Source organism: Falco biarmicus, chromosome 7 (assembly GCF_023638135.1).
Source record: "Falco biarmicus isolate bFalBia1 chromosome 7, bFalBia1.pri, whole genome shotgun sequence".
NCBI classification, from domain to species: Eukaryota; Metazoa; Chordata; class Aves; order Falconiformes; family Falconidae; genus Falco; species Falco biarmicus.
In genome coordinates this window covers 22,896,864-22,912,615 of record NC_079294.1, presented here as the reverse complement: position 1 = coordinate 22,912,615, position 15,752 = coordinate 22,896,864, and the positions used below count along the sequence as shown (strand labels likewise).

General features: G+C 45.0%; 1 protein-coding gene across 3 annotated transcripts in view; it reads left to right on the top strand.

Moving 5' to 3' along the window:
* The window catches only part of DPF3 (double PHD fingers 3), a 189,791-nt gene extending 176,351 nt beyond the window's left edge, over positions 1-13,440 (top strand). For all 3 annotated transcript variants that reach the window (XM_056345707.1, XM_056345706.1, XM_056345705.1), the window contains 3 exons: positions 9,998-10,110; positions 11,455-11,536; positions 12,588-13,440. In XM_056345707.1, the coding sequence (XP_056201682.1) occupies positions 9,998-10,110; positions 11,455-11,536; positions 12,588-12,658 (266 nt within the window). In that variant the 3' untranslated portion in view covers positions 12,659-13,440. The remainder of the gene's footprint in view (positions 1-9,997; positions 10,111-11,454; positions 11,537-12,587) is intronic.
* The last annotated feature ends 2,312 nt before the right edge of the window (positions 13,441-15,752 follow it).

The window sequence follows — 15,752 nt, the reverse complement described above, 5'->3', positions numbered from 1 at the left end:
AAAATACTATGGTGAGGAGAAAAGATTTCAGTTGGATTTGAAACGAAACATGTTCTCTTTTCCTCAATGAAATGACCCTTTCCCACTGCCAAGTGCGCGCAGGCTTGAATGAAACATTTAATTTGTGAGTATTTTTTCCCTTTCTTAAAAACAATTACATCGAGCTCACTTTTGAAGCAAGGTACTGCTCCAAAATGAAAATCTGACGTCTTGTTTGTGAAACGCTGGCACAAAATGTCTCACCCTTTCTGAAAAATCAGTTTCTGCCTCTGCCACCCCTTAACCCTTTCTCCCCTCCCATTTGCTTTTGACTGAAACTACTTCATTCAAATTCAATCCTTTGCTCAGATGTTTAGATCACCCTGAAACTGCATTTTTTAGAGAGTAAACTGAGACATTTCACTCCTTCCTACTGAGCGCATACTGGTGCTCTGCAGGGTGCAGTTATAGCTCTTACTTTCCTCTAGATATTGATGTTGCTGGGACTTTGATGGGGAAGTGAAAACTGGCTGCCTTATTGATGAAACCTTGATTGGCATGTAGAAATTCCCAACCAAACAGGGGGTTTAACTAAGAGAGAAGGGAAGAAATCAGTAGATGATGGGATTTTTCCAGCTACTGGCACTGCATTACAAACAATGGAGAGTGTGCGTGGAGGACGCTGCCCGTTTGGCAGCTGAAAGGGTTCTTTAAATCAGCGAGGGACTGAAGTAACTTGCTCCAAATTGGTTTTGTTTCTGTTTAGTTGAGCGAGGCAGTTCAACTTATGTCTGAATATACAATCATATTAGCAACAGTGTAAATTATGTGTGTGCGGGGAAGTCACACCTCTTGCATTTACAGTGTGTTTGCCCTGACTATCAACCATTTACCCACCATGTGCAGAATTTCTTTACGTGAATGATCCATGGTTACCTCATGTAACAGCAGTGAAGTCACTGCCTATGCAATGGCATGGTGTCTTCTGCGTAGTTAAGTTTATTTAATATTAAAATGATGACATTTAAATAATTTTCCTGGAGTTTGCCATTTGATTTGAAATTTCTTGAACTGTGCTGGCAGGAAATTAGTCTACAGTAATTCCTTAATCTTTCTAGAAAGAAGGTTTGTCCAGAGATTAGTAATACTCTGTCCTTCTCTTTCCTAATTCATCAACGTAAGCCCAGCCTACCCTGTTTTCAATCAATAATTGCTTCTATGGGATGGCTGTTTCGTGGCCCATGGGTGAAATCACCTCTGAAGTTCTCCCCACGGCCCTCGGTGCTTGAAAAGGACTGCAGCCGTGCAGAGGGCTTGTCTTGATGCTCTCCGAACTGACTGGGTGTACATGGCCTGTTTTCAGGGAAGAGCTGCCCACGTCGTGAAGCATTGCCTCCATCATACTCTCCCGCATAATCCCAGCAGAGAAGCCCTGGTCGGAGTGCCCCAGGGAAACGACGTGTCCCATCTACTGCCACTGCCAGCTCGGGTTAGACACACTTTGTCGGGTCAGCATGAAAATGCTGGAGCTGGTCTTTTCTAGCGCTACCTTGATAACATAGTGTGCTGGGCAGTGCTAGGCACCCCTGCAGGCGTGCTGCTGTCTGTCTGTCTGTCTGTGCTAGCAGGGCAGCTTAACTCTGGGAATACTGGGGAAGGACCAGGTATTTGGACGGCAGATGTGGGCTTGAGCAGGTAGCGGAGTCCTTGTTCAGGTTAAAGGGAGGGGAGGAGGGGCAGAGCTGATATCTTGTTTTATGGGGGGGTTTAACAAAAGTAACACTCTGGCAGAAGGCTATTCAGGCTGCCATTTCCCTAGCATTTTAAATACCACCCCACTCCTCTCATTATAGCTGGGGATTTTGGCTCTCCCAGGGGGGAGGAGATGTTCTAAATCGGCTGCCAGGGAGGTGGATTTAATGCACTAGGAAGAACTGGCTTCACCAAGTTAAAAAGCAAAACAAAACCCAGTCCTCCATTCCTATTTTTAGTGTTTATGACCAAGTATTTTTGCTTGGTTGCTCATTTTGAAAGGGTTTAGTGAGCCTGCCAGTTGATTGAAAGCTCTGTGGTGTGTGAGCTGGCCTGGCTGGGGAGCCTGCAGTGCATAGCGACGAGGTCCGAGCCATGCCGGAGGTTTTTTTCCACTGCAGTTTGTTGAAGGGTAACGAAAATGTCCCCCGGGCAAAGGGGATGTTGGCTTTCCAGGTTGTGGTGATTCATCTTGTCTGGATAAGCAGTCTTTCTCCCACTCCTGCACGTTCATCTCCATCTACCTCACCCCTGCTTCACTGTGCAACCAAATGCAAAACCTGCCCTGCGTTGCACAGGCGGTATTGCTGGGGGGGGGGGGCACTCAGTCAGCCGACCCCTGCGAGGTGTACCTGCTGGGCAGCATTAGCATTCAGTGCCCATTCTCCTGGCCAGTTTGCGCTCTATAAATGGGTTTATTCTTGTTATTAGGAGCTATGTCCCCGGCATATGGAGTCCGTGCGGTGCCTGCAGGCAGGTTTCCTTCCTGTTGGTGTTGGTAAGCAGCCCAAGTGCCTCCTGGCAATTAGCAGATCGTTACCCATAATGCGGCGCGCAGTGATGCAGCCTGGTGGGTTTTCTGGAGGTCACTCTGACCTAATTCACCCCCAGGAATTGTACAGTGCTGGCATGACTTACCAGTGCATTAACAAGCTGATGCTTCAGTACGAGGTTATTTGAGTGCTTCCACATTATTTTTCTCAGGCAAGAAATAGCCATTTTGTCTAGCAGCCAACAGTGGCTAACGGGGGCCGGTCTGGAACAGGAGGGAGCAGAGTGCTGGCTGGTTTTGACATGGGACATCGTGGGTGTGTGGCGTTTCCTTTGGCTCTAACGTTGCGGGCCACTTCTGATCCCCTGGGTTGCAAATGTGCAGAGCCCCGTTTGCCACCTTGCTTCTGCGTTATCACAGCATCTTTGCAGTGAACCAAGCAGCGTGTCAGGTGTGTGCCTGAATCCCTGGTGCACAGCCTCTGAGGGGAAGACAGAGGAGCAAAACTGTGCCCCAGATCTGCCCAGACCCCCAGGTGAGCAGATTTCAGCCTGTCCCAGGCAGTTTTTGAGGGGCAGGTGTGCCTGGCCAGAGGGGGACACCCACCCAGCAGCAGGCACCATGGCAGAGCTCCCTCTGGCAAACCTGAGCCCAGAGCAGAGGACCTGGCTGCAGCATCACTAGCCCAAACCAGGGTGTTCCCCCCGGGGTGGCGATATCTATACGCCACAATTAATTGTCACCGGTTTTTAGAGGCTTTTAAAATCTGTAACTTCTGGTTTTCATTTCTCCTTGCTAAGATATGTGTGGCTGGACTGTGCAAGCTGAGAAAGGGGGGTGACAGAGGGAAAGGCACACACAAACCTATCGCAGTAAAAATCACAGTTTTAAAACATTTCTCAAGTAGTTTTCCTGTAAGACTTATGGCATCTGCTACCAAGGGGGTGGTGTGTGGGGAGAAAGTGATTAGACTGACAAACCATTAGGATGCACAGAATAACTCGCTCCTGGCTTCTCTCTTTGCGTGCTCTGGAGATCACCCTTGAATCCCTCCCAGCTCCTCCTGCCACCCCGTGCCAGACAGAGTTACTCTGCCTTGTCTGCAGCTAATCTCTCTGGGTGCATGTGAGTCTGTGCGTGCACAGAGCCTTCATTTTGTTTATGCGTGTGAGCTGCCTTTGAGCCAAGCTTTACTCTCGATGTACCCTCAGTAGCCCAGGCTGGCTTGTCCTAGCTGATGCTCTCAATGCTTAAAAAGGTTTCAGAGGAAATTGTGTGGCGTTGTAGAGTCAAAACGGGGAGCAAGTTGAGCTGGTGGGTGGACTTTCCTCAGGCAACAAAATTTTCTGGGGAACGCCTTGAGATGAGCGGTGTTTCAGCAGGAGCTCGCTGCCCCCCTGCACCCTTTGGTGTTTGCACAGCTAAAGCAACAGCAGGGTAGTGCAGGAGACCGAGCTGCATCACCTTCCACACCCCACCATTTTACATCTTCCTCAAGATCTCCAGCATCGCTTTCAAACACAGGTCTGTCCTGCTTTCAGTTCCCATTGACTCCAAGCATACCTGCCTCATTACGACTGGGCAGAACTACTATCTTTTGCACAGGGGTTTTATTTGTCCCATGGGCGAGCACTTGAAGTGGGCTGTCTTCTACCGGTGCTGAACATTTGAGCAATCGCTTGTAATTTATGTCTCTTTTCCCACTGGAACTGGCAGTACCGAGAAAAAAACCACCACCTCCGGAGTGCAGCTGGCTGCCAGTCCCAGGTGCTAATGCAGCAGAGTGCCCCTTCCCTTTCTGCGGGCTCGGTTTAAGCTCGGTCCGTGCTGGCCAGAATGACTATAGGGCCAGGAAATGAAATAATAGGAACTGTAAGCTCTTCTACAGCTGAATGGTTTCAGAGCTCCATTAATTATTAAAGGTGTTAATTCTTCCACAATTACTGGCACATCGCGGCATATTAGATTAGAGGAAAGTTGGTCTCTGACCAAATCAGACTGACCAGCCCGTTCACTGAGACCCCCGAGTCCTTTCAGAGCCACCTCTGTAGCGGAGCTGGCAGTGCTGGAGCGCAGTGCCTTGCACACCGGGAGAAACAGCCAGGCTTTCTCATTTCCATCAGGATATGTAGAAATTCATGGGGGTAATATTTCCTCTCCTGTCTAATAGTAATAAAACCCAATGGTGCCTATGAGTGAGGCTTCCTCTTTTGTTGGTTTGTCTGTTTTCTTAAGAAGCTGGATTCAGCAGGGCTTTGTGCCAAGGGGGGCGAGACGGAGCTCTTCACCCGCAGCCTCTGACACCCAGCCCTGCCCTGGCCGCCAGGAAAGCTGTTATATTTGTCTATAATGAAATACTCCTGCTTCCCTGTATCACAGAGGTACTGCGGCAGGTGGTGCCTTGGATCCTCACCCACAAACATGGCTGAAGGCTTCTGTTTATGAGAAGCTCCATTTGAGCAGACAGGTGTACGTCCCTGCATTGTAACACCTTGACATTGCAAGATGGGAAGGGCCAGGAAAATGCCAAGAGCTCTCCATCCTCATCCCACAGCAACATTTGGTCTTTTTCTGAAAGGTGCAGCTCCTTGAGCCCTGGGATTCTGGCAGAGCCAAGCCTTTCAGTGTGCTTGGGTGGTTTGGGTTTTCAAGGGCCCTTTCTAATCCATCTGTTGTCGACGCTGCATGTCTGTAAGGGTGCCTTCTTAGACAAATAAGGGCTAAATTTTTATATCATAAGCATAAAATCATATCCCTTATTAGAATTACTTTTAGAGTTAAATTAGAGTTACTTTTCCCTTCTTTTGTATGAATAATGATAATAATACTGACTAATGATGATAGTAGTGACAGAAATCCTTATTCAGTCTTAGCAGGATGGTATTTTGCAGTTTCTTTGCATGTAAAACTTCCATTATTTGGATGGGGTTCCTGTGCCATAGATCATTATATCTGTAATATATATTTATAGTTGTTTAAAGTCCTCAATAGTTTATGGAATAAATTCTGATGTGATATAGCCAGGAGCCCTGTGGGTTCTCATTATGCTATTGATTAAAAAGCCCACCACTACACCATGAAGATAAGGGAAAGAATTGGAAACTGGGTGAAAATTCCTTTTACTTTGTATAAATAATTTCACATTTGTTTTAAAAAAGGAGTCTTTGCTTATTTTTTTCCCTCAAGATAATCTCTGCCTTTGTTTGAAAAAGGTTATTGATTGGATTGTTAACTTAAATAGTCTGTGGCGGGTGTGACAGAGCACATGGCTGCAATTAATCTTGCGATGCAGAATCCATTATTGAAAAAGCACTAATGAGCCATTCTAAGGCCTTCGCTGGTCACAGAGCGCCTGGGAGCAGCAGATTGCTCCTGCCCTGTAATGTCAGTTTTGGTCTTTAGTGTTACACAGCCAGTGTAAGCGGAAGAGATTTTTAGGTGTGTGTGGGGTTTTGGTTTGGGGTGGGGTTTTTTTTGGTATTTATGTTAAAGTTCTCCTTACTGCCAGCCTGCAATTGCACTGGGTACAGGAGACAAGAAATCGCCTCTGAGTGCGCTCACCCCCCGCCCCTCTGACCAGATGTCTGGTGGACATAGTGTACAATTAAAGCCAGTGGCATGTGAAACACGGGTGTCGCTATAAAATATGGCCTCAGTCATAGGGTTCAGATCCAGAGGAGAGTTTCGACGAAGATGAGGGAGCTTTCAGACCTGATCTATACTTTAAATTATTGCTTTAAGACAAAGGGATGAGCTGTTGAAACCTTGCTGCAAGTTTTATTATCTATGTTGTTTATAGCTATTGCGGCATAGCAGAAGTTTAGGTAGAGAATAGTTATGGTAGATTAGAAACTGTCAATGTTAACATATCACCTTCTCCTTCAACAGAACTGCTCCCGGGGTGTATTTTAGAGGTCTGTCTATTGACTTTGGTGACACCATAAATATCTGTTACTTCTTCCCCCTGTTAGATCTGCGGAGCTGATACAGACATGTGACAGTGATCCAGGGTTTGCCAGGGCTGAGCCACCACCTGAATTATTAACTGAGTCCCAGCTGCAGACTTTGCTGCACACCTTAACCACAGCAAATGCTGTTTATTACAAGATTAGCAAAGTAAGACTTTTTCTTCATCTTGACCACATAGGTGGTGAAATTAATGAGCAAGATAGACTTTCAGCTCTCTGGCTTGTGCGCTACTACAGTGCCTGTAACTTGAACCACATTTTGGACTACTCTTTGTGTAAACTGTGAGTGGAACTGGCCTATTTTTATTTTTATTTTTTAGGGAATTTGAATCTACCTATAGCAGCCTGCCATGTGCAGCTACAGGGCTTTGTCTTCAGGTATTCTGCCACAGAGGGAATGCCAAGAAGTGCTGTGATACGGAGCAGGGATAGCGTTCACTAACACCGCTCCAGGAAGTCCTGGACGTGTGAATTTTCTCATAGGTCATGAAAAACACTGGGTTTTGAAACAAAGTAGTGGGAAAATAGAGCAATTGCGAAGAAGGAGAGCAGGGAGGGCAGGAAAAAGAATTTTAATGTTTTGAGTATCTACTGACATGCTTGCTGTATGCTACAGTGCCTCATCACGCTGCTGGCATAAGTAAAAATAGTCTTTCCGACGACATTAGGTTGGGGTCATGGTACCACAAGGCACGTTGTTTAATGTGAAAGAGGATCTGACTTAGAGGCTGAAGAAACATGTGCATGAGATATTCTTTTTCCCTTAGACATGCCGTGAGCCCTGGGCTAACAGAGAGCAATCTGCGGCTATGCAGACATGGCTGTGGGCATTTATTAGAACCTTTTGTAGTCACAGCATTCGGAGAGAGAGCCCAGTGGAGTGACTGGTATGCTTTTGCAAAATATTTCTGCATTGCTACTAAAAAGAAGCCACTGCGGCCCTCACTATTAATATTAATATTTTCTAAGCAATCATCAGCCCGCAAGAGCCCATTTCTTTTAGGCTTGTGATGGGTGTGGTTCTTAAGAAGGGCTCTGCAAAATAGGATGGATCACTTCAAGGATGAGGTACCATCAATATGAGGTGCAGCACAGAAGACCTGCAGAGGTGGTTTTGAGGCAAATCAGGAACGAGACAGTCAAGACTGATAGCTGGAAGAGAGCAGGAATGGCTGTGAAGGGACAGAGATAAAGTAGTGAACAGAATCTGACCTTCATGTTGCTTGAGAGAGGGAGAGTCTTTAGCTGGAGTCTCCGCAATGAGCAATGTGTGTACACAGGCAAGTGAGCACGTGAATACATGTATGCATTTAGCTGTGATTTATTTCTGTAAGTTTGATTCCATTCTTTCTGTTTCTTTTCAAATGTGACTGAAGCTATTTAACTCTCTGATTAACTCACCTCCCTGTATGAGTTGTTTTCTGTGATATATTCCAGTACTGTACAACCTTCCTGGAAGACAACTTTCTGCTCTTGGGATGAATTCCTCCCTGATGTGTAGTGTGGCACATTTGTTCTATTTACTGGTGTTGGAATGAGGTTCTGCATTTGCTGTAAATCAGACCTGGAGGAACATTTCAGTGTCATGTCAGGTTCTGCTAGTTTGGTACTATCAGAAATTATCTGAGGTCCTCTCAGCATGAAAAGGTATCATGTCACATCTCCTTCTGCACAGTTGCAGTTTCAAGGTCCCCAGAACTCTAGTTTGGACTTGGTCCACTGTAAATATCAGTAAAATCTGACTCTTTTTTTGTGTGCTGACATTTCAAGGGCTCCAAAACCCAGTGGTTTTAGATCATCTGAGCTCATCAGTACTGCCAAAACATTTATTTATTCAAAGGCTTAAGAGTGATATGAGCAATGTCATTGATCCCTCCTTCCTTAAATATCTCCTTTATTTTTTATTAGATTTCCTTAATAACTTATGTACACACATTCACATTTCTTTGCTGGACAGGCTTAGTTTATGCATCACACCCATGCAAATATAACTGGAGGTATCATGGACACATAAAGGAAATATATTCCCTACAGCATTATTGTCTTACTCAGCAATTCTCGGCAACCGTTTGCTTCACTAGCTAGAAAATACAGAAGCTACTTGTAGGGTGCTGATGGGTGATGTGATGACACAGCAAAACACCACTGATCGGTCTGGTAGTGGAGATAGTACACCTATGCCCACATCTGCTGTAGCTGTGCCTTTTTTTCTGATTGGAGAAGCAGCCGTTCTTTCTCTACTCTTAAAAAGACACTTAGGCTGGTGGAGGTGCAGGTGGAAGTGGAAAAGATTTTTTCCTGCCCATTGGCTGTATGCTATGAACCGCAGACAGGCTAGAAGTGAAAAACCCCACGCACCTGATGGTGTAATTTTCTAGAAGTAGTATGCGGTACTGCTGGATGTGCATACCTGTATTTCTAGTTTTTCTATAGATGAGCAATTGGCGATCCCTGTCCCATGCCCCTGCTCCTGACTATGTGCAGTGTTATCGCTTGCATGCGTCAGAGAGAGATGCTAAATACGGGGCTTTCCAAGAAGGCAAGCAATACTTACTGCAGGTGACTTAGGGACTGCCTCAGCCTCATACGGGTGGTTTGGGAGGACAGTACTTTATTTCAGCAGTATATTTTTCTTGTTTTGTTTTGCAGAAGGAACACTGATCCTACCTTTGGTTTGTTTGTTTGTTTGTATTTTCCCCTCCAGAAAGCCCATTGCTGACCCTGCTACTGTGATACCGCTGTTTTGCAAAGCTGGAGTCGACACGCATGTAGGGGTGGGGGTTGTAACTCTGGCGATTTGTCCTTCCCAATTAGATGTGACTGTTCTGCTAGCTTTCCCTTCTTTATTCCTTTGATTTAGTTCATTGTGGGAGTTGGCTTGGGGTTTTTTCATTTTGGTTTCTTGTTTTGATCCTGGAAGGTTAGCTGTGCAATTTGGTTTCTTCTGTGCCAACCAACTTGAGTGGCAGAGCTCTTAAAAAAATTAAAAGCTGTATCCCTTCATCCTGTTATGCGTCTTCTCTGTACGCTACTGCTTCCATTTAAGCAAAGTTTACAGAATTGCTCCACCCATTTGGAAATCAGGAAGGGAAGCTCTGAAATGGAGAATAACCTTGTTTCTACTAGTTCCTTCAGTCCGGTCTGAACAACTCTAATTGAAACTGTACTCCAATTTCTATTAAGATGGGTGGGCTCTCTCTGAAATTGGGTTTGTTTCTGATTTCATCCTTTCTCTTGTTTTCTTTCCAAAAAAAGCCCCAAAAAACCAAACCCAAAGCCAAACCATTTTTAAGAGCTCTGAATAAAACTGCTTTGCCGATGGGGAATGGGTGGGGACGACTCTGATTTTCTCTTGTGCCCGGCAGCGAAAGGGTTAATGCCTGCTTTCCTCTTTGGTATCTGTTAGCTGCAGCCCATGTTGTGATCAGTCCATGTCCATGTGCGTTTTGTTCCCAAATTCAATACCAGTTAATTCACAAGCAAAAAGTGAGCCTTAACAATGACAGTTGTTTCCGATCTTCCTCAGGACACCCGACCTGCCTGCAGTTCACCACAAACATGACTGAGGCTGTTAAAACCTATCAGTGGCAGTGCATTGAGTGCAAATCCTGCAGCCTTTGTGGGACCTCTGAGAACGATGTGAGTTCATTTACCTTTTCCTGCACATAAGCATTACTGCAAGCTACTGTCATGCCCACCCTCGAGAAGCATGTGGCAATGGTGTGGGTCATGGCTTTACTGCTGCTTCCATACGTCTCCAAGGAAGAGCCGCTCCTGAGAGTAGAGAGGAACTTCTCCCCAGTGCCCCCATTAAGCTGTCAGTCTCTGCTGAAATTACCATGGGCATCATGTAGGGCCTCTTGAGATGGCAATACTTGTGGTTTGTATGCTTATTCAACAGAGATAAGCTGGAGGCAGTAAACTCACGTTGCAGGGAGCTGCAAGAGAGTAGTATTTTCAATATGATAGTCAGCAGTAAATGTGAATGGGTGATAGCCTGAGAGATGACAGGTGTGTTTCTTCTGTCCCTAATTTTGCTTACTTTCTCGGTATGATTTTTAAATCTTAATTACAAGACTTGGGAAACATGGCAGCGTTTGAACTGGGATGGCTAGGTCTCTCTAGCTAGGTAGTCACCTGATCACCTATTCCAGTGATTTCCAAATTGCGATCCAGAGCCTGCAGCAGGGCAGTGTCCTCTCTGGGGGTTTTCAGTTAAAATCTGATGCTAAAGGTCCTTGGCAGTCTGTGAGAAACCTGGAGAATCGACAGTGGCTGGAGAACTTTCGAGGTGATTAGATGACACCATTCCCTATAGCAGAATAAATTTGAAGCCTGAGATTTTGTTTAGCTTTGGCAGTAAATAAGGAAATCTGAAAACAGGAAGCTCTTCTGTGTTAGGAATCACAGGATACTTCAGAGCAGCTTTTTCCCCCCAAGATATATGAAAGAGCTGCAGACCACATGGTGGGATCATGTAATTTCCATCTGTTTCACAGAGCGTTTACTCAGCTGAGTTTTGGAGAACTACCTAAGTCCACGCTTTTGATAAGAAAGGTTTTCCCTGAAGGGCTGAGATCCAGCATGTGGTGACATTGGAGCCCGGCAAAGCCTGTCCTCGTCTCTCAGTATGCCAGATCCCTGGCCTAACAGCTTTTACTCCTGCATCGTAAGGCCACCTTGGGGAGGAAGTCCTCCACCTCCCAGGGAGATTTTCCAGTTTGAAACTGAACTGCCTTTATGCTGAGACGGGCTCTCTTGTAGCCTCTCAGAAATATGGTGGTTGAGTGTGGATGCACAAATGTGATGCCTCTAGCCTTTTACATCCCCAGCAGTCTCTTGGTCTCTGTGTTCCTAGCTGAGCAGTGCTGGTTACCATGCTTATGTTTTCATCTTGGCAAGAGACTAATTTACACCATTTTCTCTCTTCTCCTCTCTTTCTCTCCCTGTTTCCCTACTGTCTCTGCAACAACCCTGCCTCAGGACCAGCTGCTCTTCTGTGATGACTGTGACCGTGGCTATCACATGTATTGCTTGAATCCACCAGTCTTTGAGCCCCCAGAAGGTAACATATGTTGGAAGTCTGCTTTGACAATCACAAAGTCCTTGTGGAGAAGGGAAGAATTTCAGAAAGGTGGCCTGGGCCATGCAGGGTTAAGGAAGCAGTAGCAAAGCAGAGGCAGGTACCACTGGAAAGAAAGAAAATTAATAGATGTGGAGGTGTAGCGTGATCTGAGCTGCCCTGTTCAACCTTGCCTGGTCTCTACTTCCTCTTCCAGAACATGGCTCTTTTGCAGGTCATGGGTGCCTTTGGATGTCCCAGATGGCACTGAACAGCTCAGTTTAGTCAGCTGAGCTGAGCTCCTGTGAACTGTGACTTTGGACTTCCTAAGAAGTCAACGTCCCAGAGACAAAGCCTCAGACAGAGAGGTTCTCTCTGGAACAGCTGAGAGTCTGTTGTCAGGAGACTGGAGTAAGAGGAACAGCCTTCCTTGTTCTCTGGGCTATCTGTGCCTAGGGAGGGTGAGAGTTTACAGTCTGTATTACGTTTGGTATGTAGTTATGTCCTCTGCAGGGGATTCAATCTGACTATGCTACAACTGGTTGTAGTTTGTCACTTGGTTGTGGAGAAGAGGAACTAGTCCCTTAATGTTATTGATTCTTTGACTAAAATCTGCAGAGAGCAGTAGAATTGGAGGAAACATGCAAGTGTGAATGACTGCAGTTTACATGAGGGGTGAGACAAGAATAATTACAAATCAATCACGCATTCAGGAGCTAAATGCTTATAACTTTGAGAAAGAATAAAATAAATCAGGAGGGGAAATTTTTGAAATGCAGCTAATAATTAGCTAAAGGTTTCTGTTTGACTAGGAAGTGGTATACTGAAAATAGGAAAATATAAAATACCTAGCGGCAATGCACATCCCAGCTGTGTTGTAACTTGTGTAGAAAGCCTACAGCCCTAACACCAAGGGCAGCAGAGCCTGCTTCAGAAAAATACAGGCAATTCCAATGTTAGGAATGTTTGTTATCCTGTTCAAGCTTATCTTGACATAAACTCTGAGTGCCTGGATTTGATGTCATTCCTATAAGAAGGATTTCTCCATTTGCAGGGAGCTGGAGTTGTCATTTGTGCCGGGAGCTGCTCAGAGAGAGAGCATCAGCTTTTGGCTTCCAGGCCTGAGGAGCTCCAGCAGTCAAGAAACATTTTGCTCCCGGTGTTGCCATACCAGCACACAAGTCCCATCCAGCACACAAGTCCCATCCAGAACACAAAGACACAACCCAGATCAAAACGAACGGACACTCAAATACAGGAAGAGGTATCTGTGGTATTCACTGTCACTAAGGTCATACCTCCTGGGCTCTACTACAAGGATCATGTACTTTCCCGATGTCCGGATGAAATCTCTTCACTGCTATGCATGGTTGCTGCTTGCTGTTACGGGCTCACCTGCATTATAGAAGGGGGAAGGTTGTTATATTGACATGGAGAAGTCAATTTTGTGTGGCCTTGTGCTTTCTGTTTAGTCTTCTCTTTAAAGAAGAAGTAGTAAGGTATCTCCCAAGGAATTATTGGTGAGTACTTTGGCTGGGAGCAGCACCAGTTGTTTCTCTTCACAGGCTTGACTGGAAATCTCCTTACTGCAACCACTCTGTATTCATAGGGGGACTCTGAGAGTTGCATTAGTTCAGTACTTCCCAGGTCATGAACAATGTATTGTCACTGAGAGAAGCACTGATCAAAAATTTTTGGGTTGACACTTTCTCCCTTGGATCAAATGCTTTGATTTGGCAGATCTTTAGACATCTGGTTTTCATATCTCTGAAGGAGGAACAGTACCAGTATGTACATGCACAGATGCTTAGAAAAGCCTGGCTATCGTCTTTGGTATTTCAGGATATCCAGGCACACTGTCCCACTGCAATGCCAGCATACAGTCCAGACTCATCATTTTATTTTTATTCAGAAAATTGTGAATGGTTATGTATGTAACTGACTTGCTGTTTAGCTCAGAAAATTGAAAAAACCAAGAACATCACCTTAACTTGATCACAGAAAGTAGAATTGTCAGTTTTCTCAGCAATCTAAAGTAAGCTGCAAAAAGGAACAACTTTGGCTTAGGTCAAATGAAGCACTTCTGATTATTTTTTTTTAATTTCTAAACTAAAATGTTCTGCAACTTAAAGTTGCATTGTATTCTGGGAATTACCTAATCAGGACTTTCAGCATTTCCAGAGTGTTACTGTTTTTTATCAAAGTAATCATCAAGATCTAGCTGAATTTTCAAATATCTTTGCCCCAAATTCTCTATAACTGCATTTTTGGCAACTGTAATAATTTGTCAGAAAACCTTTCCCAGCTCTAAAGAAGGAAATAATTTACTGAGCCTAACATGAAAAGAAAGATTTTCATAATGATTTAAAAATTTAAATAGAAACACTTGTACTTTATTTAAACAAACCTCTACGTGTGAACATTAGGCAAGAGTATCAATTGAAAAAATATTATTACAGTTGAGTCTCTGTGAATGATTTAAGACATCACTAGGAGGACAAGTTAGTACATTGAAGAATTTCTACTAGATACATCTTTAAGGTTAAAAACCTGCAACTCTCTGAATTGCCAAGTAGCCCAAATTGACCATTTTCTAGGGTATGAAGTGTATTACTTCCTATGCATAGATTTAAGTGGGTTTATAATATAAATTTATGAGAGTCCCAAGCAGCATGTGACTCAGGGTGCTTGTACAAGTAGGTAAGGACACTGAAGATTATATTTGGCATATCTATGTGTGTTGAAACTTTCCCACAAAATTAGATGTCCCCAAACATTTGAAAGGACATTGTGAAAGAATATTAGTGAGATAATTTTTCTTCCTTCTCCTGCTAATTACACTTAGTTAGAGTGAGCTACACTGACCTAATGCACTTTCCCTCATTATTTAGATAGGTTCCTCACCTTTTGCATTTTGTTCAGCTTACACAGTAGAAGCAGCTGTGTCAGCTGCGGGATTCTCCCATGTACTGTTGCAGCCTCTTCTCAGTCTGCAGCAGGAGTGTTTTAACCCGTTAGAAAAAGATTTAGAAAGTATTTATCCTAGTCATATTGGACCAAATTTCTCCTGGAGAAGCTGTACTGGCTAGCTGTGAAATTCATTCAATACCTTAGGCTTTCCATGTGACAGCCACTCCAGAAGAACCATGAGTACAAACAAATCAGGTGCGGGGAGGGAAAAGTGGGAGCCCAAGGACCTGTGTTGGGTGCCTGGTACCTGTTCTGACAAAGCTCTAGAAAAAAATGTAAAATGAAGCATCTTCCTCCCAGCCTGGAACTGCCCTGGCCCTGGGGAGCACTCACTGTCCACAGCTCATCTGCATGAGCTTTTGCACCCACCTGATGGTGCAATTGAACCCTGCTGACCTGGCACCTTGGACTATCGCACAGTTCAGGCTGACATAAAGTCCTGTTGCTGCTGTGCCCAGGAGCACAAGCGTGTATTCACCAGAGGCACGGCTGGGCTCTCTCACGGAAAGTGAGTGTTTCGGCAGGAGGGGCTGGAGCTGAGAAGTGTGTGCGCTGGAGGAAAGTTTTATGGCGGTGCTGGCGGTGTGAGAAGCAGAGGTGGGTTAGTGTCGGACTGGTGCTCAGCTGCCAGGCCTGCTGGGCTTAGGGAGCTCTACATATGGCTCTATAGATGGCCATCACCTTCCAGTTTTCTGCTATTGCATTGACCTTGGGAGAGCAGTAGAACAATGTCTGCGTTATCACACGGAGAGGAAAAAGCACATTGTTTTAGCCTGTGTGTTAAGCAGACAGCAGTGGCTCATCATGTAAGTCTCAGGTAGCCCTGTTGGTGGGACTGGCTGGTGCAGAAGGTCAATGCTTTCCACCCCTGTGACAGACATTGCTAAATGAACTGTGCTCTGCACACAAACGTGATTTCCTGTTTTGTGCATTTGATCCATAGCAGCACTGACTGTTTTCTCCTCCCCAAAACATTCTGTGGTGAACAATGTCTTTCATGTTTGGAAATATTCCTCGGTGGCCTTGCTGAAATTTCATTACTGATGAGGTATAACGGAAGGAGAGGTGGCTAGATCTTCAATGGCACGATGTTGTTTGCTGTTTGAGATCAGTGTAACAGGGTACTTACCCATAGTGGTCCGGCAGTGTTTTATCTCTCCAGCTTTGTGCTGTGCTGCTGCATAGCCGAGCAGCAACACTCCAGGTAACTCTGCCAGCAGATGAGATGCAAGCTCCCCCATGCTGAGAC